This window comes from Hippocampus comes, unplaced genomic scaffold, assembly GCF_001891065.2.
Source record: "Hippocampus comes isolate QL1 unplaced genomic scaffold, H_comes_QL1_v1.1 scaffold249, whole genome shotgun sequence".
NCBI lineage: Eukaryota > Metazoa > Chordata > Actinopteri > Syngnathiformes > Syngnathidae > Hippocampus > Hippocampus comes.
Window position 1 is genome coordinate 1,358,829 of NW_017805035.1, and position 23,867 is coordinate 1,382,695.

The window sequence follows — 23,867 nt, forward strand, 5'->3', positions numbered from 1 at the left end:
AAGTGCTTTCGGTCGGTTCCGTCACTTCCGGTATGTTTCAGGGAGTCGGACTGGAGCTAAAATTTGATAGACCAGCGAACGATTATCTCTTGTGATGGATTCCTCTGCTGCTCTGGAAAGTTCCCACTTGGAACCGAAACTCATTTTGATTTTCAGCGGCAAACGGAAGTCGGGAAAAGATTATGTCACAGATGTCATCGTCGATCGGTAAAATACACTGCGCTTGCTCTGTCGATCACCTATCGACATGCACTTCGATCATGTGTGTTGTGTTGCAGTTTAGGAGAAGACGTCTGCGGCGTCGTTCGTCTTTCTGCACCCCTCAAACAAGCCTATGCTCAGGTAAGTGACGTCACGCATAGGGCCGGGTCAATCATGGGGTGAGTGACGTCAGTCTCACGCCACGCACAGTGACCCCATGCATTTCTTTTAATGAAATGCCAGGGGACATTCAACACTTTTAGATGAAAAACGTAAATGCAAGCGCATCAGAACCACCCCAAAATCCCAAACTGCATTTCGATTAAAAACAACATTAAAGAATAATAAATCACGCCCACTTTTCAAATTCCCATTGGAAAACTACGCTTTAAAAACAACCAAAGCCGCACAAGTTAAAGTCTGACATACAATAAATAAATTAAAAAAAGACAGTAACTACAATAAAAGACTACATCAATGCCGAGTCGAAAGACAAAAAAATACGAATACACAGTGGTACAAGCCAAAGAGGAAATCGGCCTCCAAGTTGGGTCGACACGCGCGCTGCGTCCCCCAAAATCTGGTCCTTAACGGAAAAAAGGCCTGTCCAAAGCTGGTGTCGTCGTCATGTTGTAAAACTGTGCAGGAACACGGCCTGGACGCGGAGCAGCTGGCGAGTTCCGGCCCTTACAAGGAGCTCTACCGGGCAGACATGATCAGCTGGGGCGAAGCTCGCAGACTGCGAGATCCCGGATTCTTCTGCCGCCTGGCGACCAGAGGAGCTCATCAACCCGTTTGGGTACGTCACCCCACTTCAGTGTAGCGATGAGCAACCCGCAAGCGCCGCTCTGCTCTGTGATTACTCAGGTGGTGAGTGACGCGCGGCGGATGTCGGACCTGAGGTGGTTTTGGGCCAACTTTCCTCAACAGACTCGCTGCGTGCGCGTGCAAAGTCGAGAAGAAACGCGCAAGCGGAGAGGGTGGATCTACACCCCGGGTACGTCCAGCCATACGCCCGTTTAGCCCCTGCTCACATTTCCATCTGATTTTTTTTTTTTTTGTGTGCGTGTCTGCGTCAGGCGTGGATGACGCAGAGTCCGAGTGCGGGTTGGACACTGGTGTGGACTTCCATTGGATCATCATGAACGAGGCCGACGCCCCCTCATTAGACGACCAGTTGCGGCCAATCTTAGCGCTGGCTGCGGAAGCTGCCGGTCGATGATCGTCCGAAGCTAACCCAAACCGCATTCAAGAAAGCCGGGACGGGCGCCATATCGCTACCCGGCTTGGCATAATGTCACCAAGTGACGCAATTAACCGGTTCCAAATTGGACCACATGGAAGGAATCTTTTCCACAGAACTCTTTTTTGTCAACCTGAGATTACAATTGTTTAAACACACGCTGTTTTGGACAAGGTGAGAGAAACAATACCAGCTTTGAAATCAAATCAATTCGTTATTCATCTCATTAAAGTAATGCTAGATTTAGTGTGATATTTGCCAGGGTTCCTACAGTTTAAGATAAGTGAAATTCAAGGCTTTTTTTTTTTAATTCCATTTGAAATGAAATTTAAGAGCAGGATCCCAATATTGTTCAACAGTATATACATGATGTCCGTCTGTTCTTAAGAGTCCTGACTTAGGCCTCCTAACAAATTTGTAGGTTCTGCTATAGTGATTGTGCAATGTTTTTTCATAATTTTTTTTTTTTTTTTACTTAATGCTATTTTGAGACTTAACTGCAATCATAAAATTGTAATTATTTTAAGATTTTTAAGACTTCTTAAATACAGTATTGAGGACAGGGATGGCCCCTCGCCGGGGCCGATTAAAGACATTTTAATGCAAATTCAGACCTTGTTTATAGATTCATGGTTACAATATAATGACTTTGAAGACTTTTGAATCCACTTACAACAGGCCAAAAACTCACCAAGGCTACTGCAGGGCTTTCGCCTACAAATAAAATTTATTATGATCATCATCATGGTGTCCATTAACTTTGCTAATGCTAACAGGACATGGAAACCTCTAATTTACATTTCTATGTACCAACTGCAATGTGACCAATTGTCTGTTCCACTTGATTATCGAGGAAGACTTTAAGGGGAGGTGCCCCCCCCCACCAATAAAGACATTAAACAAATGAACTTGGTGCTTTTATTTTAGAAAAAAAGCTGTCATGATGACATCATCACAGCGTAAGACCACGTGACACTTAATTGATCAGGTAGGCACATCTCTGTACTCCGATTGGCCCCTTGAATTTATGCCATAGTGATGGCACGCAGCATCATCACGGTTGAAAATGAGTGATGGCTGCCGCAGAACACGGAGGTGTGTCTGACATCAAATTGGCCCCATAGGTTTGGCAGAAAAATCTGATTGGCTGTTCCCTTCCAAGCACATACATGCCCACAAAGTGAGCAAAAAAAAATAATAAATCAAGCGCACATTGATTATTGATCCCACTAATGAAGGTGAAAGGATGAGGAATGTTCAGCAGGCATTGAGCTCCTCCATGGTCTGGTTGAGCGTGGCATGGAGTTCCTGGTTGGCCGACTTGGCTGCCGCCAGCGATTCTGCAAACATGCAAAAACGGGTCAGGATCACGTCATGACATGCCAATCGGTCGGTCGATTGGGGCGCACCGCACCTTCCATCTCGTCCACGGTTCTCTCCAGCTTGGCCACTGTGCGCTCGGCAGAATCCGCTCTATTTTCCGCCTGCAGAGGAAGGAGATGTGCCATGAACAAGAAGCGACTCGAGCGACCCTCACGGCGTTCCGGACTCCTTTTCTTGGAATTGATTTACGTATCTTATCACGTCATTGGGTCCCCTCGTTTCACTACATGACCGACGCTGAGGGGGCCGGGTGAGCTAAGGAGCGCATCTTACCTCCATCAGTTTACTCCTGAGGCTGCTGATCTCCAGCTCGGAGCGCTCCTCCTGCACGGAGAACTACAAGACACAACGGCATGACATGACACGCTGAGCCAGCACACGATCAGGACCCACTTCCCACCTCTCACCTTCTCAGCCTGACACTCAAAACTCTTGGAACTGGCCGACAGACTCTTCAGCTCCTCCTCCAACGTACGACTTTTGCTGTGGGGCCGAGGTCATATGGTCACAAACAGGGTGGGGAAAAAGCGCAGGTCAAAATGAGAAGAAGCAGCCCGAGGTCAAAGTTGGACAGGGCTGCTGACTGCCAGCAGGCGGGGGCTCAGGTGACCCTCATGACCTGACATCTCGTCACTCACTGGCCCAAACTCCTCGGTGGTATGTGTGTGTGTGTGTGTGTGTGTGTGTGTGTGTGTGTGTGTGTGTGTGTGTTACCTCTCAGCGAGCTCAGCTCGGGCTTCGGCACGTTCCAATTCCTGCTCCCCCATCACCAGTTTGCGGGCCACCTGTCAATCATAAATATGTTCAACTCATGTGATCAGCAAACTAGCCTCGCCGTGCAACGCAACCTTTGTCAAAAAATCTTTCAACAAACATTTGGATTTGAAACAAGTTTGTTTGCCTTTAAAGGTAGTGTGTAGAATTTAGTACCATCTAGTGGTGAACTGATAGAATGCAAACACCTCACTGGTATTTATCATTTTGATTTGCAAAAAACGTTTCATGCATCAAATTCTAAATACCGGTATTACTACTATTACTGGTTTTTAGAGCATTATCATTATTATATTATGTATGGAAAAAACACACACCCACTTACACGCTAATTTAATACGGGTGTGTTTAACCGCAATGTGGCCAATCAGGATATGGGACTGTCTTTCACTCTAATGGTGTGGGCACAGACAATCTCACAGTCTTACATGGAGACGGCCGCATTTCCATCCATCCCAAATGATAAGTAGGGGGCAGAGGTGGATTAATCACTGGTCGTCAGTCTGTACTCATAGAAGTGCCTCTGACCACAAACGATGGCTACCTGCTTAGCGCAGCGCATGCATGAGAAGATCTGAAAGGCTCAGTACAGCGGCCGCCGCAATTAGTGTCACTCCTGGCATTTTGAAAAACCGTAATTGTTATTGCTGAAGCAAACACTCCACAACTGACAGTTGTGGAAATGGTTCAACAGACACAGAAGCAAGCTCCACCCAAGGCCATCTCAGTCCCCAGACCTCAACGCCGTTGAAAAGCATTGGAGGGGACTGCAGAGGAAAGGTGTCAGGTCGCTGGATAATTTGGAGTGATTGTAATGTATTCTGCCACCTTGTGAAACATTCGAGAAGAGCCGGCGGAGGTGCTGCTCTGTTGTACAAAGTAGTCGCATTAGGGCTGCTCAGAATTGTGCCGCACACGATTTGATGGAAAACGATTTCTGTTTTGCCATTCGGATTGTAAAATGCACTTGTATGCAGGACGGCTGCCAATCTCTCTCGACTCCTCCCTCCATTGCCGCTCTCATGAACACGTGAGTCATCAATGTGCCGATGTCACTCCCTCAGACGGGAATGTGAATTTGAATACTCCTGACAATGCCTTGAACGTTCGAGCCACAAATACCAAGGTTTCCCTTTCTTACTTGTTCTATAATCTACAGTTTTTTTTTTGTCATTTATTTGGATAATACAATACCTGTGTGACAGAGGCACCGTGGCTGACAATTGTGTGTGCTGTTTAAGTCTTGTGTTAACACGAAGCACTACAGCTACAAGCAGCTAACCGGCGTTAGCAGCAGAGTCTGCTGCTAACGCCGGTTGATGTCTGAGACCATTTCTGACTTTGGGACAGCACTGTCTGGAAGCTAGCACGCACAGATTACTGTGACATCGCATGAGCGACATATTCGGTTGCAGTTTTGAGCCCACATACACACAGTGTGCTTCAGCTAACATTCAAGTAGGCCTAACATTGAGCTAGCCCAAATGTTACGAAGTGCAGGGAAGGAAATGACAGGATTCTCTCCATAGCGGCAAGGGAAATCAAAGAATTGGAAAGAATAGAGGATTGAGTTGTAGCATAGATATATATATATATATATATCTGCAATACACATTATTATATCACACAGGTCTAACTGAATGCCATCAATGTACGGTGACTGTCACGTGTCGTGCAAGGAAACTATTGCGAAATATTTAGCCTGCCACGATTAAAAGAACCTGATCATTGGCAATTTAAAAAAAAAAAAAAAAATCGAACGCGAGTTCTGTTAAATTTTTCGTCAAGCGGTAGTCAGCCAACCACCAGTGGCCGAACGGCACACGCTGAAGGCTTCTTTAAGTGCCAGCAAGCACACCCAACTAAGTCATGGCCGGAGAAGAGAAGTGCAGCAAAAACTGGACTGAATGCCTTGAAAAGGGTAAACAGCTGTTGTCTGGACTTGTTTCGCGTTCTGTCCAGTTCAACAAGGTAAGAGCACATTTATTCAGTCAGCCATTGGAAAAAAAGCTTTCATTATTGGGTAAATGTGATTCTTTTGATTGTTATTATTTAAAAAATAATAATGATTAGATACGAGTACCTTATTCATTTTTATTTAAAACTTGTGATTATTGTGTTGGTCAAATTTATCGTGATTATGATGTTGGCCATAAGTGTGCAACCCTAGTGCGTGTGTGCGTTGAGTACATACTTCCTCATATTTGCGGTCAGCCTCCTCGGCGATGATTTGAGCTTGCTTCAGTTCAACGGTCAGAAGTTCCATCTTTTCCTCATCCTTCATGGCTCGTGTCTCAATCACACGAATCCCTCTGGAAACATCATCGTTGTTGTCATCATCATCATTATCATCAGCATCATCACTTACATGCAGGCTTACCTCTCACTCTCATCAGCCACCTTCTCCAACTTGTCCAGCTTTCCAATGGCGGAAGTGAGCTGTTCGTGTGTCTGGTCCAGGTTGTCCTCTGTCATTTGAAGACGGCGAGTGAGCGATGCCACTTCCGCCTCTGCCTGCGGAACATATGACGGCCAATTTAGCTCAATGCAACAGTCAAGGTCACACGGTTCCATGAGTGCGTGGTTAACCTCATCGCGAGCCCTCTTCTCCTCTTCCAGTTGTCTTTGCAGCACCTCTGCTCGTTCTTCAGCTTCTTCCGCTTGTGCTTGAAGAACTTTGATCTTCTTCTTAACGGCCTCAATGCTGCTCACTCCACTCATTTTCTTTTTGTTCTAGGAAGTAGTAGAAAGTTTCTTTGAGGGTCAAACAGGTGTTGGAGGGGGAGGAGCATCTCGGTGAATGACAGCGAAAAAGGAACACAAGAAGTTTATCAATTTCACAATAAGACGCATGAATCAAAGAGGCGGCTTATTGAAGGAGAATCACAAATATTCGCGCTGAAACCAAGGTGCCGCGGAGCAGGTTCGGGCGGGTCCAGGCGTGTCGCTCACGCTCAGTCTTCTGACGTCACAACACGAACGTGTCATGGCGCGTTCACTGTGCCCAATAATCTTTCATTTGTGGTAGAAAGAGGCAAACTTTGCAACAAACGGTGGCTGCCAATATTAAGGTTAGATCTGTGGCATCATGTTAGCTCGCTCCTGAAACTAAAAGAGGGACCACCGCCCTCACGGCCGCATTAGCCTGTTAGCCAGTTAGCATCCAACAAGTGTGTAAGAGTATGTGTGAGTGTGAGACACGACATTTGTTACCTGGACGAGTCCTCAAACGTTAGCAAGTAGCAGGCTAACTAGCCGATAGCAGCTACCAGGGGGATTATGAATGACGAAGAACGACAGCTACTTGTCGCCCCTTCCTCTCAGTCTCCAGCGAGAACGTCTGCAGTTCGATCGTCTCTCAGTTTTGGCGTAGATTCTGGTCGTGGTGTTGCTTTTGGTTCGGCTCGGCTCGGCTTCCGTATTCAACCAACTCCCAACTTGAACTCCGCCTTTTTCCGCGTTATTGCTAGCAGGAAGTGACGTTCAGGACAGCGCTCGCCAACTTTTTCGTTCATAAAATAATTTTAAAATCATATAACGGCCTAGTATATTCCTTTATTGTCGTAGTTTGTGTTTCATAAACACTGCCTAATGTATTCATGAATAAGGGGGCATGCAACAGTATTGGCTAGCTTAGTTGATTTCGAAAGAGCACAAATAATGTATGTTCTTTAAACGTTTGTAGAAAAAAAAACAACAACAACAACAACAAAAAGTTCTCCTGAGAACAAAAACAAGTTTGACATGAAAGAAGAAAGAGCAGCCAAGAGGTCCCTTGACACACAGGAAATGAAGTGTCTCAAAATGTCACAAATGTCTGACCTTCATTTTGAAGACACCTACTAGCTACCATGCTAACAGCTTCCCTCTTTGTTTTCATCAGTCACTGTAAGATGGATGGAAAGTTTCAGTCTTTTCAAAAAACTTGAAGAAAAATAAATAAATAGTCATGATGATGATGGCCAAAGGCATTGTGGGTAGTGTAGTCAAGTCTTTTAGTGACCTTTGCACACATCGCTAGCCCCACCCGCTCCTATGATTCTTGTTTCAAGTTAGACAGCATTATTGGGAAAAGTCTTTATGGAGCAGGAAATGCGTCTTTACGCGCTGACTCTCTCCTATTCACGGTGACCTCATGGTGAAACATTAACTGGGTTCAGCTCCACACTCGCTCTCCTCTGGGATGTCCTGCAGGTCTGAAAGGTCAGAGGTCATTGTTAGCCATAATCAACAACATCTAGCAAACAATCACTTAGCCAGATGATATGAAAAAAATGAAAGTAAATATTCATCCATCCATCTACTGTATTTTCCGATCTACTTTATCCTCACAAGGGACGCGGGTGGTGCTGGATCCTATCCCAGCTGCGGGGACACCCCGAACCGGTTGCCAGCCAATTGCAGGGCAGCCAATATTAAATGATAAAATAAAAAATGTTGGAGCGTATCTGTGCATTTATTTTTAGATGAGCAGGATAAATAGTAGTGGATGACTGGTTAGCACGCCGGAGATAATCGGTTAGCATGCCCGCCTCACAGTGCAGAAATCCAGGGTTTGAATCCAACCTTCCTCTGCGGAATTTGCATATTCTCTCTGTGACTATGTAGGTTTTCTCCGGGTACTCCGGTTTCCTCCCACATTCCAAAAACATGAATTGGGATTGATGGAACTCTAACTCAGCGGACTCCAACCTTTTTTGTGTCACGGACCAGTTGAGACAGGCAACGATTTTTTTTCATTGCTTTTAAATCGCCAGTTTTAAAGCATTAGTACTGACAACAAAGATGATTATAGAGTAATTAAACATTTTATTAAAACAGTTTTTTTTCAAATCTTTCACATTTTTTCAAACAGTGTTATTCTACTGTAGAACTAATGTAAAATAGAATAACAGTGAACTACTAAGAAATGGATCAATTAGGAATCATAAGCACACCTTATAATGTAAACAATCATTTTAAAGTTCTGATCCTACATATGGCGTTAGCATCATTGCTACGTTCAAATGTGACTGATAAAAAGATGACACGGTTGATTGTTGCTTATATCCGGTGGCTGCCGGCTAGTTATTAGCAACTAAACTGCTCATGTTTATCTGGGCAGGCTGTGGAAACTGTTTGCATTTTCATGCTTTCCACTTGATCACTTGCTACTTGTTCAAATGAGTCAACGGGCGTCTTGTATTGCCTTGTTTTTGACACAACAGCTTCTTCCTCCACATCGCTCTAGAGGTACGGCAAGGGGAAGAACTTCTGTTGTCAAAATAGCTTCATTCATTTGGATGGCCGGCCGGTACTGGTCCACGGACCCGTGGTTGGGGATCCCTGCCCCAAATTGTCCCTATGTGTGATTGTGATTGGCTGGCAACCCGTTTAGGGCGTACCCCACTTACTGACCAAAGACAAGTGGAGTAAATCCCAGCTGACTTTGGGTGAGATGCAGAGTACAGCCGGGATTAGAAATCCACGGTACACGTGTACATGATGAAAATCTGATAAAAATTGAGCATCTTGATCTTCTACAACCAGAGACCCCTTGACGGCAAGGCATGCATTCTAAGCACTGGGCCACTGTGTTTCCTCGATACTGTATGCGCCCTTTGCACTTTGTACTGGCTACTGACCTCTTGGGCTGTCAGAGCGAGGAGAAATCTTCACAACTTGTTGGTCTTCCTCCTCCTCGTTGGCTTCCTGAACGCCGTCTAATTGGTCGAGCGGGTCGTGAGTGGCCAATGGAGCAAGGGGGTGGAGTTCCAGCTCTCTACTTCCCCGCCTCTTCCTCGACTGGTCAAAGTGCAAAGCAGAAAGAAGTTATGTCAGCAAGGGTGCAGGAAACCTGAAGGGATACGTCTAAAGGCCACTTCATTAGGAACACGGGCGCAAACTTTTGTATCAGAATCAAATGGACATGGCGCACCACCAAGTTTACTCGGGCACAATATACTGTATATATTTTTTCCTGGAGGATATCTCCTGATTTGTATGAGCCATGCAACAGTTGCATATCCCTCCTCAGGGTGACTTCTTCCAACGCAGGAGAAAAATTATGATCTTTTCAAAATATGCAAAATTCACAATTCAACAGAGTAGGGTTAGTATTCATAGCACAAGAATAAATCCCACAATGAAAGCACCCCAGCTATATTACGTGTCTTAACGGTTCTGCTGTTCAATTTGTCATTTGCTACCGTCTTGGCTCACTGCTCACCATGCATACCACCACTTTCACTCTCCATTCCAGCATTGTTTTTCACCTCTTTGTTTTCAAAGTCCACACTAATTCGCTTGATTTTCCACCCCCCCCCCAAATAATACACCTCACTTCCTTCATCCCAATATTGTTTCACACATTATCAAGTATCAAGTACAACTTTATTGTCAAATGTGCTGTACAGCACAAGATGAAATTTCCTCCCTCTTAAACAGACAACAAGAGGAGCCGCTGCGGGTGCCCGGGCCGTTAGTGCGGCATAGTGTACATGACCACAATAGTGTACATGACCACAGCGCCTTTGGGTGTCATGTCAAGTATTATGTATGACACCGTTTGCTGTCTATGGATGTGTATTTGATTTGATTTTGCTCTGCTGTCTGCAGCCAGGTCGGCCTTGTATGACAATCTGTTTACAATTGTCTCACCTGGGCCAAGAAGGACAAAAGACACCATACAACTTAGCGCTCAGATGTATTGTCTGAGCCCTGATTTTTGACCTGAGAGACAAGTAAGTGGCAGTTCCACCCTGATACATCACATTATGCCCGGGCCTCTTACGCTAACCCTAACGTCAGTAACATGACTGAGAGCCACTGAACTGGACAAACGGCAACAGATTTCAGTCGGTGACTCACACCTGCACACCTGGCCATCGACCCTGTCTCACATACCAACTAACTGGAAGAGAGGAAACGGCAGCCCGCATGTTCTTATCGGGAAGCAATATTTTGTCAAGGCAGAACCGGATTGCCCCAGCCGCTGCAGCCATGTCATCATGCCAAAGAAATGAGGAAACAGACGAGAGTTACAAGCTGAGACTTTGGCCATGGCTGCACTCGTGGATTTCAGTGACTGTCACAGACTACAAGCTTTGGCCACAGATGCATATCTAATCCGAAATAGTTATGAGTCTCAAGCCATATATACTGTATACAGGTATACTGTTTTGGAACGGCTGGATGTGGCTCGGTATATTTTTGTTGCAAAAGTTCATGTTTGAATTGCCGTTACATCTGCCTCATTGCAATTCAAATGGCACTCCTTCATGAAATCCGGCCAGCTGAGTGGCGTCACTCAAAGACCAGCACCAGTTCCATACCGAGTCTCCCTTTATGACGTCGCTCAGGTCTCCGTTGCTCCTCCTCCTGCCGGCAAGCTGCACCTCCTGTTTGCCAGGCTCCTCCTCTCGAGCCCGCAGCCGCTTCACTTCGTCCTGCAGGAGCTCCACTTGCCGTTTCAGCAGCGCCACCTCGCCGTTGCCGCCGTCCAAACCCGTGTCCCGCGACATCGAGCGGCTGAGGCGGGGTCCGGAGGCGGGACCGGGGGTGGGGCCGCTTTTTGCAAACAGCTCCACCACCGAGTCCTGGCGAATGACGGCGTCCTGAGGGGGGGCGGAGTCAACGAGTCAACAGAAAGGAAGTTCGGGCCAATCAATGACGATGACGACGACCACTGACCTGAAGAGCGTGAAGCTGCGCACTCATGCTGATCAGGCGCTTACACACTTCCTGCGGAGGGACTAATTCAGTTAGCGAGGTTGCCGGCAAATGCTCAATACACACGGGCGACGGCAGGGTCACCTCCTTCAACGTGGCCTCCTGAACCTGGTTTCCATTCGTGTCCTGCAGGACGAACGAGATAGTGACTAAGACATTTTCCTGAGCCAATGTTTCAAAGGCTCCAAACTAGTGCTGAACCGTTTCAGGAAACGAGTGAATTGTAAATTTTTCTGGCAGAAAATGCGATTTTGATTCAACTCTCCATAGTTTTCCTCCCGAAATCAAACTTCAGGGCAATATTCACTATGTACAGTAAGATTTACAAATATGCCAGAAAATGAGATCAAAGCATGAAAATATGACTTCCGACCTTAAAATCGCCTTGATTCATTCATTTATCTGATGCCTGCTTGACAGTGGCTCCACGTACCTTGGAAGAGTTGCGCTCGGGAGACACGTTGAGTGTCGCGGGTTCGCCGTCTGATGCAAACACAACAAGAGGATGATGATGATGATGATGAAGTATTTTTAATCTTATACTCCAATGATTGACGACGGCGGCCCCTCACTGCTCATCTCTTGGTTGCAGTTGGCGACCGATGCTTTGCTGATGCTGCATCCTGCCAGCAGATGGCTCAGTTTGTCCACTGAGTACCAAAAAGAACATGGTGAGTCCTTCACCCTTTCCACCACATCATCAACACGCGACCTTCGTCTGCACCTTCACGGATGGCACCGGTGAGCAGCGGTCCGGCGGCAGGGGCGTGAGTGGAGTCCGCTCGGAACAGCTTCCTGCTATTGGATGATCTGGAAGGCGTGCCGCCAACTTCTGGAGCTCGTTCCCCACCGCCGCTTCTTCCCGTCGCCTCGGCCAACTCCGAAAATAAAGTCACACGCTCCTGGAGCAGCTCCAAAACCTCACGATCCTTCTGCAAGATGTCCGCTGACCAAGAGGAGCGCGACAACAACCAAACGATTAAGAAAAGGACAGCGATGAACAAAATGAAGGAGGGCAGGCGCTACCTTTAAGTCGTCGCAGTAAAGCTTTGTCTTCTGTTTCGATTAAAGGGAATTCTTCTCTGGACGGACAACTGCACACACACACACACACATGTACGTTCGGTGTAAGAAGTGGACAGACACCCGAGTACAGGGGTGTCAAACTCATTTTTTGTCGCGGGCCACTTCGGAGTTACGGCTTCCCTCGGAGGGCCGGTGCAAAATCTCAACGTTATTGATTGCCCATGACAATTGGACATTTCGCTACAGATTTCAGCAAGAATCATAATAGTTGACACACATGATTTGCTCCCGCGGGCCACATAAAATGAAGTAGGGGGCCGGATCTGGCCCCCGGGCCTTGACTTTGACACCCGTGTCCTAGTACGACTTGGAAGTACATCATCAGTGTCGTAGGGCTGTGTGCATGTGGTAAACTGTCATTGGCCGTTGTGTTGCAGTCATCCTTCGCCATTTCGCGGTTCACTTTTCACGGTCTCAAAGAATTGCCATTTTTTAAGATCGTACAGATTTTTGCTATATTCAAAGCCCCGCATACGACAGTCAACAACGTGAGGAAGGACAGTGGCCGATTACGAGTGGAGCACCACTAAATAAAACGCTCTCTATGGACACACTCCAAAATGTAGTGGCGGCGGTAGCCGTGTAGCGGCGCTAGCTGAGCGAGGCGGCGGTCGTGCATCGGCGCTAACCTGAGCGAGGCCTGCTGTATGACGTTCATCCAAGTGCGTCGGTCGTCTTTGGAAGAGGCATGCAGCTCGTACATCTCCGGGGGAGTGGAGTCACTGATCAGGTACATCCCTCGCTCCTGATTGGCTATATCTCTGACAATGAGCTTGTTCAGGGAGACCACCGGAGACTTGTCCTGTCACACGCAAATACCGACACACACATTGTAGCCCCGGCAGGCGAGTGACCAAATCTCTTTGGGTCATCAGCGAGAACTTACAAAGGACGCGAAGGTGAACTTCTGGTCCTTTTCCTGGAGGAAGACCAAGATGTCTGACATCAGCAGGACATGGACATCTGGAAATACAAATGAGGCAGGTCATGGGATTGTGTTAGCTCCACCCACACAGTTAGCAGTCTCTGGTATCGTACCTTTCATCCTGGAGCCTTGGACCTTCCAAAGGAGCATTCCTTCATGGAGGAGCTTTCTTCGCAGAAGCTCGCCTCCTCGGAACACTCCGCCGCCACGCACCTCCGCTTGAGCCCGTGGATCCAGCCGGGCTTGGACTTCCTGCAGCCTCCTAGTCCGTTCCAGCTCCAGAACTTCCTTATTCACCGAGACGATCAGCTCCTTGAGGAGGACCAGGGCACGTTCCAGATCTCGCACCTCCTCGTCATTGCCTGGCGGGAGGTCACATGGTGGTGAGCGCTCATGTGAACTTGGTGAACTTGATGAGCAACCCGCAAACCGTGACCAAGACCCCTTTGCCGTGGCGCTTTCTGACTGAAGCCACTATGACTTCGCTTCCCTGCCCCACATTCCGCCTACAGCAAAATTTTCCATTTTCCTTCCGTTCCTCACATTGCCCAATGACCCCCGTGTCTGTTCCTGGTTCGAAAAAATAAATTCATTCTTTCTGTGATCTCCATGTTGTTCAGAGATCCAACTCGGCTTTTTGTTTGAACACGTTGGTACTACAAAGGAGTTGGAAAGTTTCATTTCATCACGGTGACAACAAATCGCTCCCCGCTGGCGCCGTTCAGCTCCCCGGCCGACGAGCTGGTGGCCGCCCCTGTCGCGAAAATTGCGCCGTAGGAACATTTTTCCTGGCACAGTGCTGTTTGTTTGCCATGATTAGTATTTTATTACTCTTTGTCTTTCGTGATTTAATGAGCTCACTTATCAGCACCATACAGGGACAATAAAAGCTTTCTATTGCATTTACGGTGTGTTTGCGCTTTAATTTACTGTGTACTGCCGTCAAGCGTCAGTCATGTTCAGCCGTCAAGTCAGCAGTCTTCAAAACCGACACTCCTTGTGTAAGGTGAACTAATATCACACACAAGCTTCACCTTTTGAAATAAATTATTAAAGTAAATGGACTTTGCCTCGATATTCAAATTTTTGGGCGCATCGCGGAAACAAATTTGATGCACGCACGCTGAAATTATCGAGAGGTCTTTCAATCTGATTTTTTTTTTTTTGATTGCTTCACAGACACATGCTAACTGGAGTGATTTGAAAGGTAGCACATCACTGGCGGACATAATTAGAAGACTTGCATACTGCCGTTATCTCTCGTCGAGCCACTGGAGGTTCGCACGCTGCTGGGCTCCAAAAGGAGCGAATGATCATTTCGACAAAAATAGACGCGGTGGAAGTTCACAGACTCTTAACATGATTATTTTAAATTGATAGCACGCTACTAAGAGGCTCGCCATTATATTTCGCTCAATACAGATTTGTACCTATGAGAAAATGCCTCCCACAAGCCCAATGACGGAGCTCTTTCCAAGTCTTGCATCTTCTCCGGCAACACAACCCCAAACAAAAAACGGTTCTCGTCACGGTGAGTCAACTTTTCCGCTGCCTTTTATATACAAACAGTGTGAAAAGGTCAACCGGTCATATTTCTGTGCACACAGAAACAATAATGATGTTGATCAAGTCAACACAAGTCCATCTTCCAGTTTCCAGACTTTGTAAAAAAAGAATGGGTGTGTGAAGCGTTTCTTGGGGTCATTCAAAACTAAAGATTGAATGTGACTGTGAATGCTTGTCTTATTGTGCCCTGCGCTGGCTGGCGACCACTTCGGGGCCCGTCTCTCGCCCCACCCAAAGTAATTGGGACGGGCTCCCCCTCACCCGGTGTAACTACAGCATTCGGGATCCCGAATGGATGGATGGACAGTGGCGTGCGTACCTTTGGTGTTGTCCAGGATCCTCTGAATGAGAACAGGATACTTGGTGATCCTCTGGGTGACCAGCAGGATGCACTCTGGGACACCGTGACGACGCAACAGAGGACCGCGGCAGGCGCGCTGGCAAACACAGGGGCGCCATTCTTAGTGGACAACATTCAATCATCACCAGTGGAGCACAGACAACAATGGAGATGCCTGTCCTTCCACAGAAGTATGCTAACAGCTAAAGCTAACTCATCAAGGCCTATCTGTGCGCAAAGACTGAATGGAGGCAACTGGACTTTTATTGTTTGTTCAGAACCTGAATCCGTAAGCCTTCTTCAATTCTGAATTTTCAAGTTCAGGTGCAGAGCGTCCCTATTTATGGCTCGGGTGGGTGTGTCACCTGCACCTGGGTGAGCAGAGTGTTTGCCTGCATGTTGACATAACAGCTCATGAGTGACCACTCTTCATGTGGAAGGAGACAAACAAAGAAGAGTCTCATTGCCTCAGTTCAACTTTTGCAGATGACCAAGTCCTGGATGAGTGGCATTCTAGAGACCAGACTGCTCTGTGTTAGCCTGAGAAATAGAGGCTCAGGATCTACCCCCAACGACTGGCTCTACCCTTAGTCCAGCCTTAGGTCATCGTCTGTGTCTAGCCTTTTGTCCTGCTAAAGACACGACTTGATCCCGCGTCCACAGCCCAGCAAAAATCCCCAGTTTCTCCTGACGCGGTGTCATCAGTTGGTGAATGTGAACTCAATGCGAAGTGCTTTGAGTGCCTTCATAGGAGGACAAGCGCTAAACAAGACCATAAGATTTTTGTGTACATGCTTACTTACCCTGATGAAGTGCTGCAGTCTTCGGTCGCGAGTTAGAACGTCTTTGTAGAGTTTCACAGCTTTCGGGTGACGACTGCAAAATTCCGAATAAACTTTCTTCATGTCGTCTGCACACTGACCAGAAAACTAGACAAGACGCACACACCCACACACACACGCTGTTGACTCATCCCATTGTCGGCTTTCCCGTTTCCGACATTCCCAGCTTTCCGTGTGGCGTTCTCACCTGTGCGAGGAGCAGCTCTCCGATATTCGGGACGATAAAGTTGGCGTCGCTGCCCTCGGCGGTGCCCTGCTTCCTCCGGGCCACAAGCTGGGCCAGGAAAGCGGTGTGCAGCTCCAGCAGCTGGTCCAGACACGGAAAGATGGTATGGACCACGCCCGCCTCCAGCATCACCTCTTCCAGCATACCACGCCGATACACACCCTCCATGATGCGTAGCGTGCGGACGTGGTTAAATTCCGTCTGAATTAACTCTGCGCACCGAGCAAATGAAGGCAATTGTCATCACAACGAGAACGCTCAAGCGTATTTGTCAGCTGTGGCTGAAACCGTTCCTGTCAGATGTGGCATTACCGTAGATGACGTCTTGCTGCTTAATCAGGTCTTTATGGAGCGTCTGCAGGAATTTGGGCTCCACCACCAGACTCCAGCTGTCGGCTTGAACGCTGCGGCCCTCCACCTGCAGCTCCTCCAGCAGGGGGCTCCACCACCAGTCTCCTATAGGAAACGCCAGCCTTCTATTTTAATCTCACCCCTACGGATGACAAGCGGTCACGGAAATATACGCACCGTCGTCAGTGAGCGACTCCATGGACAAAGTCCTGCTCCGAAAGTTCAGAGACTCGGTGGAATGAGACAGAATCCTCCTGAGGCCGACCGAGTCCTCGCTCCCACTGGACGGGACAGATAAGACGCACAGACAGACGGCTTTCTTGTAACACAAAGCTACGATGTGACATGGACGGAGAAGCAGTCAGATAGTGCTTCCCACTCACCCGGCGATATTATTGGTGGAGACGCTCTTGGCGAGCGAGAGGCCCGAGCGGACCCTTCGGGAACCCAGCAGAGACTGGCGGAGGCTGTCTGATGGGTAGATGGCCGAACTGGGACGCTCCTTCATCACCGGGGCTGAACAGGGACATGAGGAACTCTTCACAACTACAACATAGACGTGACTTCCACCGCAGAATCAAGTTTACTCACTTTTTGCCCGCAGAGCAACGTTCTGAAGGGCCGAACTGTTCCTCGCCATCGCCAGCTTCTGTTGCTGTTAACCAGACAGGCAAGCGGACACGTGAGCGAGAAGCAGGTCTGTTCAGAGCAAGTATGCCATTCGACGCCGATAATTTGCCAATTTCCCCTATACAGTGGTATCGTGGTATACATTTTGACCCGTGTCGGCCTCCCTCAAACCAACCGCGCCCCGGTGCTGATGTTTTTCACTTTTGACTTCTCCACCAAATGTCGTCGTTCATGTACTGCAGCGGTGTCAAACTCGTTTTTTGTCGCGGGCCACATTGTAGTTAGTTTCCCTTGGAGGGCCGTTGTGAATTTTGGGAAACCATATCAATGTTTAATCCCCTCCACATATCACATACACAGCGCACAACAAACTGATCAATACCTAGTTTTACAATCAGAAGTCAAGAATAACGACTGTTATTGTGGATTACATATGGCAATTTGAAAGTTTGTTTCAGACTTTAGCAAGCATCATTGAACTTGACATGCTTGATTTGCTTTCGAGGGCCACATAAAATGTTGTGGCGGGCCACATCTGGCCTGCGGGCCTTGAGTTCGACACCTGTGATGTACTGACTTGGAATCACATTTCTCCATTACCTTCTGCTTCATCTTGGCACAGTTCGCCAAACTGTCTCGGCAACGGTTGTGAATGGTCACGTTGCAACCTGACAGACGCGCACGGCAGACACACGGACTAATTAGAGACAGATCGTTTACAATCATTCAACAAATGTCATTGGCTGGACTATATTAATTGTTGTGACTGCTTGCGTGCGTGTTACCAGGGCAGCTGAGGGCCTCCTTGGCGGTGATGCTTCGGTTGCATGCCGAGCACAAAGTGGTGGAGGAGACGGTGAGAGACGTGAACAGGTGACCTTTGTTGGAGCGAGCCTCCTTCTCGCGCTCCTTGACTCGCTCCTTCTCCTTGTTCTAAAAACATCCATTCACACACGCACACACGCACGCACACACGCACACACACACACACAAAAGGTGACCTCATGGAAATGAAAAGTTGAGGAGAGGCAGCTTGTGTTAGGTATGCAATGTGGATAAGGAAGGCAACTACTCTCCCCCCCCCCACTTCTGCTCCTCCACACACACACAGCACAGGAAGTGCTCGTGCATGTGTTTACATGCCGTCACACAACAGAAAAAATGTCAACAAGCTGATTTGCGACATCTGTTCACAACCTTGCCACCAGATGTCAACAAATAAAAGTCACAAATGGATATAAAACATCAATAAAAACAAGGATTGTCTCATTGAAATGTTTTTCCTTCTGCAAAGCATCAAGAGTTCAGAAATCAGCTGACAGGACTTTCAAGACTCTCGCCCTGTGTGTGTGCGTGTGTGTGTGCGTGTGTGTTTGCGTGTGTGTTTGCGTGTGTGTGTGTGTGTGTGTGTGTGTGTGTCATGAGACTCCAGTAGAGAGAGAGAGCCACCAGCACAACACACGCCCACATGGCACCTCACAGGAACCGAGGAAGATATAAGAGTGACGGCGCAGGGAGCGCCAACAGTGCCGGATTTTCACTCTGGCCGAGACATATAATAGAGGGTTGATCTGGTACAGGTATATTATAGAGATATAATGACTCAAGACCATTAAGATACAGTATTTGAAAACAAATACAAAAATACACACGGGGGTGCCAATGACATGATATTAACGCTGGCATAACGTGCTCCCGCCCTTTGATTTCCATCAGAGCAGGGCATTTCAATCACCGAAAGGACATGAAATAAAAGCATGTATCAAGAAACAGGCCGACTCTGGCTCCATTCTTCAAATGTTCAAATTCTATAATAATTAAGGTCTTATGGTGTCGAATAAAATTAGGCTCGCAATACGAAAAAAGACGGCCAGCTTCGTGCCCTGTCTTGTCAGGAGATGTGTTATCTGGATAACCGTGAAAGCTGATCCCGTGTCGCCTGCTGACGTCACCAAGGCGACGCATGAAGAGATGAAAAATAATCTGACCTAAAATTGAGCCTTGGGGCACCCACACTTAAGTTCATGTGTCCTGCAGGAAGATCCATACCTACAAAGAAACCTCACTCTGTGAGATTGGAGCTTAATAAATTAAAAACAGTCCCAGGCTTTGAAGGCTGTTCAATAAAATGTGGTCATCTACTGTATTCACAAAGGTGAGATCCAGTAGATACAAAACTTTTACAAATGATATTGTCATGTCAAAAAAAAAACACATGTTTAGGTAATGGGACTAATAAAGAGTTATCTTAATGTGGTAGGAAGCCAGAGAGAGACCATGCAAACATGAAGGGAGAATGAAAACACCACACAGGTTAAACATTAAACTCATGTTGCAGTCACAGAGAGAGAGAGAGAGAGAGAGAGAGAGAGAGAGAGAGAGAGAGAGAGAGAGAGAGAGAGAGAGAGAAAATGCTTCCCTCTCCATAGAAGCTGGGTGGGTGACCATAATTTCCCCAACGCCATACAGAAGTGGGTCTCCATTGCCTTTCTGAGCACAGTGACCACCCACCAAAGCTGCATTTGGCGTGGCCAGCCGCTACCAATCATCCGCTTGTGGAGTCTCACAGGACAAAATGGCCCAACAGAACTTCTCCTTCATCTCTACAGCATCCCCGCCGCCAAGTGCCTATCAATGGGTCCCGGGATTGCCAATACGACAGGCGGTAAACACCTTATGGCTCTGACTCAATCGTTGATGCTCAGAACATGGACGGTTTGGTCTTAAATTCTGACTGAGCTGGAAACTACTTCTTCCAGTAGAGGTTCACAACATGTTTGGGTCCTCCAGGTCAAGCCCTATTCAACCCACCAGGAAGAGTATGAAAGTACTCGATGAAGTTCTTTTAACTGTTTCTCGTGGTAGATTTTCACTTCCTGTTTGTTCACGCGCACGCGCGCGCCGCGCCTCCCCTCCCCCCGCCCGTTTCCTTTGCAGGACAAAGCGGCCACGCTGCGAGTAACGGACACGCACACACGCTCAGAGGCTCGGAAGAAGCGCAAACACCACCCGCGCGGCGGCAAACATAACACACGCCGCCGCACACGCATGACAGTACCGGGTGAAAATAGGTCACGTATTGTTTTTATGTTTATTTTTTTCCCCGAACCTAAACGGAAGAAAATGCTTCAATTTCCGCCAAGTTGCTTCTGTACACACGCGCGCGCGCGCACACTCGCAGGCAAACTCTTCCCACTGTGGCAAACGCAAAGCGATCGAGCGACCAATCTCCCGATCACGGATCAATATCGTCTTTTCACACTAAAGGTAGAAGAATAAGGAACAATAAAGAAGCGGGCCGGCCAGGTCCACGAGGGGGGAGGGTGAAAAGGAGAGGGGGAAAAAGCGGAACCGAAAAAAAGAGGCTCAAAGTGATATCGATAAATGTAACTAAAGCTTCGGACAGGTCCTAATCGATAATCAATTATCAATGACGCCTTTCGTTCATTCTTTTTGCTTTCAAGCGGGCTCACCTTTGCGTTCATTTCTTTCATCTTGTCCTTGTTCCTTCCCTCCAAGAGCCGGGACATCCCGCCCGAGTGTCCACGTGGAAGCACCAGTCAGTCTATCAATAAATCAACTAGTCAATCGATCGATCTCCGGCAGAGGTTCGGATCCCGGTCCACGAGCAGGCTGCAGTCTGGGCGCAGGGGCGGGGCTTGACCAGGAGTGACAGATGGCATCGGTGCTACTGTCCAATCAGAGCTCAAGCCGCTCAAGGAGCCTTCGACCAATCCCCGAGGCGGGAATGTACAAAGCCCCGCCTACTTCACTCCGGTGGCGTTTGCTTTCTACGCCGGGACGTGACGGAGGGCTGGGCGGGGTCAAATGGGCGGGGTCCATCGCTATGACAACGTGTCAGATGATCACGTGGCGCTCGACAGCCATTCGGAAACCTGCCGGAGGTCACGTGACTGGCTCCACATTCTTCTGGTGACGTGGAACCCGCCACGCTAGCCCCGCCTAACCGGTGTACGCCGCTGACGCGAAAGGAAAAAACGTACACAAATTAAAGAAAGAGTGACGTCATTAAAAGTCTATACATTTCTTATCCAATGCACGCATATACAATAGTCTAGTTCAGGGGTCACCAACCTTTTTGAAACGGAGACACAAAGGGCAGTTTGATATGCACTTTTGAAATAAGTTCGCTCAAATTACTTGCAAATATGTTACTATTGTGTTATTATTAGTTACCGATATTCTTTTATTGTATGTAGTAATTCATTCATTATATGTTAATGATTTCTCACATCAATCAGGAAACATCATATCAATAGGCAACGGAGTATTTTTTCTTGTATAAAAAAAAAAACATGCCAGCGTTCGCATTTTCACATGAGCACTTCTACAGCCTTCCGAGAAAATCACCATCTCTCTCTCTCTCTCTCTCTCTCTCTCTCTAACCACTTCTACATCTTTTTTAGAACATCTCCATGTCCCGGAAAAACAGTCAGGGCCGCGGGGTGCTTATATGGTCCCTGTGGGAGACCTTGTACCCGCGGTTAGAGTATCAAGTTGAAACTATAGACTAGTAAATCTAGTTCGTGTGTCATCTTCAAACTATCTTAAACCTACTAAACCACGACGTCGTATAACACACGCTTAAGAGTACATAAGAGACAAATAGACAAATAAAACAAGTTTTTGCATTATTAAGTGATAACAGGACTGAGACTGGCATCGTTTGGAAAAAGCTACCACTTCCGCTGTCAACTTTTTATTCAAAGGAGGAGTTAGCGAGTTTTTGACGTCGCTCACCTGTAGCACAAACACACACACACACCTGGTTTGCTGCTTCTTTGTTTTCAACGTGAGAACGGCCAATACGGCCAGAACAAATACACGACGGAAGCTCTGAGTGGTCAGTTGAACTCGTCCAAATCAGTAAATGTTTGATTTCTTGCTATCTTTTCGGCAAGTTAGCCTGTTAGCATCGAGTACTCGGTGAGTCTAAACACCGCTACGTAACTTGGCAAATTTGTATACAGTCGTTCTGACGAGGATAATTCGTTTTTTTCCCTCAAAGGCTCGACTTGAAAGGTTTAATTTTAGTCAGGCTCCAGTTGAGAACGTCATATCTGCCACGTTCTTTTGAGTGACATCATTCATGAAACGGTCGCTAGCTAAAACAAACAGTTAACTCGAAGAGCCAAACTGACCAGTCAAGTTGACCCTTCAATGTGCTTACTAATTTGGTTGAAGAATTATTAAGCAAGCAATAGCCCCATTTTCTTCATTTTTCTCTCTCTCATTCGGTCGTCTGTTAATGGCTTTATTATGAATCACATTGGCCTAAACGAGTAACATGTTTGCCGTTTTGGAAGATTCCTACATCAGAATGACTGGTTAATTTTTTACTCCAATCAACTACTCGAACTTGAAGAAGAAATGTGCAAACTTCAACTGTGTGATTATCGTGCTCTCCGTCAAGCATGCCCGACCGACACCCATGGACGAGTACATGGGGGCCCAGAACCATGGCGTGGGGGCTGAGCCCCAAGCAATGTGGGAAAGGGACAAGATGCTCCATGTGAGAGGTCTCAAGCCGCACAGCTACTGGGATGACAGATCGCCTGCTGCATGTAAATCTTGGGAAAACTTCCTACCCTGGCCAGGTGTGTGACTTCCCGCACATCTATTATTTTATTTTTTTGTCTCAGGCGGACATAGCTGTCCCAGTCGAGATTTCTTGAAGGTGGGTGTGTCCTTGATGACCTCAGCAATCTTCTTCCCCTTCCTGGTATGGGGGGGTTTCGTGTTCCTGCCCTTTGATGCCCCCCTGCTGGACGGTGCACCCCTCAAGATGCTCTATGCACTACGGTGCTCCGTCTTTGCTTCCACTCCCATCGTCCTGGGTGACTACAACACTCCCCCCCAACCCACCCATTCGTCCTTCTGACCATCTGACTTAGCTGTTTTGTATGTGCTGGTCAGGTTGGCTGGCGGTGGGTGTGGCGCGTTTCAGGTTTGGCGTGGTTAGGCCACTCTTGGACGAAATGGAGGTGACGGGGGATCTGGAGGACCTCAGCGTTCACAGGAACTACACGCGGGAGTCTGTCGGCCTCTTCTTGATGTACTTCCTGCAGCTGGTTGTCATGGCGATGTATCTGAGCCAGGAGCAGCTGAAGCTTGTGCCTCTGTTCGCCATCATCTTCGCCTTGGGACGGTGCGGCCGCTAAACGTTTGGCTTTGGGCTCTGGTGCAAGTGCCATAAAGCAACCTTGTTCTCTCGGCAGGTTGGTTTACTGGGTGCCCGCCGCATTCGGCAGCAGCATTCGCGCTTTTGGACTGGGCATGTCCTTGCTACCCTGTCTGGTGATGATGATGGCCAACTTGGTGTTCATCTTCACGGCCGAGTCGGCATCCATGTGGAGTTCGCCTCAGCGTCCCGTCACCATCGTGCCCGTCGGCCAACAGAGGTTCTGGGGATGAAAAGCAAGAGCTGCAGACAAACTACTTGCTGCGGCATCAGCTTGACATGGCACATATTCAAATGTTTGCTTTGTCCTTTCGTAATAAAAGCCAATTATTCTGACGATAATTGGCTTCCTCTGTACCACTAATCACATCTCTTAAAAGCGTGCAAT

The 23,867-nt window shown here is 47.6% G+C and overlaps 4 protein-coding genes across 6 annotated transcripts; 2 read left to right on the forward strand and 2 right to left on the reverse strand.

Moving 5' to 3' along the window:
* Nucleotides 1–7: 7 nt before the first annotated feature.
* Nucleotides 8–2,630, forward strand: pmvk (phosphomevalonate kinase). Its single transcript, XM_019863702.1, has 5 exons — nucleotides 8–207; nucleotides 279–342; nucleotides 848–1,000; nucleotides 1,069–1,198; nucleotides 1,281–2,630. Exons 1-5 carry the CDS (start codon nucleotides 95–97, stop codon nucleotides 1,421–1,423), a joined length of 603 nt encoding a protein of 200 aa, XP_019719261.1. The 5' UTR covers nucleotides 8–94; the 3' UTR covers nucleotides 1,424–2,630.
* LOC109512159 (tropomyosin alpha-4 chain-like) lies at nucleotides 2,351–7,018 on the reverse strand. The gene is made up of 9 exons (XM_019863692.1): nucleotides 6,815–7,018; nucleotides 6,191–6,334; nucleotides 5,982–6,115; nucleotides 5,796–5,913; nucleotides 3,542–3,612; nucleotides 3,235–3,310; nucleotides 3,101–3,163; nucleotides 2,859–2,928; nucleotides 2,351–2,784 (listed from the first exon to the last, which is right to left on the reverse strand). Exons 2-9 carry the CDS (start codon nucleotides 6,320–6,322, stop codon nucleotides 2,702–2,704), a joined length of 747 nt encoding a protein of 248 aa, XP_019719251.1. The 5' UTR covers nucleotides 6,323–6,334; nucleotides 6,815–7,018; the 3' UTR covers nucleotides 2,351–2,701.
* On the reverse strand, nucleotides 6,815–21,432 carry LOC109512131 (rho guanine nucleotide exchange factor 2-like). 2 transcript variants are annotated; one of them, XM_019863643.1, is made up of 23 exons: nucleotides 21,373–21,387; nucleotides 20,751–21,257; nucleotides 18,063–18,210; nucleotides 17,878–17,945; nucleotides 17,239–17,302; nucleotides 17,031–17,163; nucleotides 16,825–16,928; nucleotides 16,609–16,752; nucleotides 16,258–16,508; nucleotides 16,032–16,157; nucleotides 15,208–15,325; nucleotides 13,436–13,684; nucleotides 13,284–13,360; nucleotides 13,027–13,199; nucleotides 12,338–12,405; nucleotides 12,036–12,257; nucleotides 11,884–11,961; nucleotides 11,745–11,794; nucleotides 11,396–11,437; nucleotides 11,273–11,323; nucleotides 10,915–11,196; nucleotides 9,226–9,385; nucleotides 6,815–7,797 (listed from the first exon to the last, which is right to left on the reverse strand). In XM_019863643.1, exons 2-23 carry the CDS (start codon nucleotides 20,805–20,807, stop codon nucleotides 7,748–7,750), a joined length of 2,715 nt encoding a protein of 904 aa, XP_019719202.1. In that variant the 5' UTR covers nucleotides 20,808–21,257; nucleotides 21,373–21,387; the 3' UTR covers nucleotides 6,815–7,747. The 2 variants fall into 2 exon arrangements, with proteins under 2 accessions (XP_019719202.1, XP_019719201.1); XM_019863642.1 differs by having other exon boundaries at nucleotides 20,751–21,432.
* Nucleotides 21,433–21,990: 558 nt separating this feature from the next.
* LOC109512158 (transmembrane protein 79-like) lies at nucleotides 21,991–23,821 on the forward strand. 2 transcript variants are annotated; one of them, XM_019863690.1, is made up of 5 exons: nucleotides 21,991–22,141; nucleotides 22,712–22,862; nucleotides 22,941–23,135; nucleotides 23,215–23,446; nucleotides 23,517–23,821. In XM_019863690.1, exons 2-5 carry the CDS (start codon nucleotides 22,730–22,732, stop codon nucleotides 23,710–23,712), a joined length of 756 nt encoding a protein of 251 aa, XP_019719249.1. In that variant the 5' UTR covers nucleotides 21,991–22,141; nucleotides 22,712–22,729; the 3' UTR covers nucleotides 23,713–23,821. The 2 variants fall into 2 exon arrangements, with proteins under 2 accessions (XP_019719249.1, XP_019719250.1); XM_019863691.1 differs by lacking the exon at nucleotides 21,991–22,141 and having other exon boundaries at nucleotides 22,785–22,863; nucleotides 22,939–23,135.
* The last annotated feature ends 46 nt before the right edge of the window (nucleotides 23,822–23,867 follow it).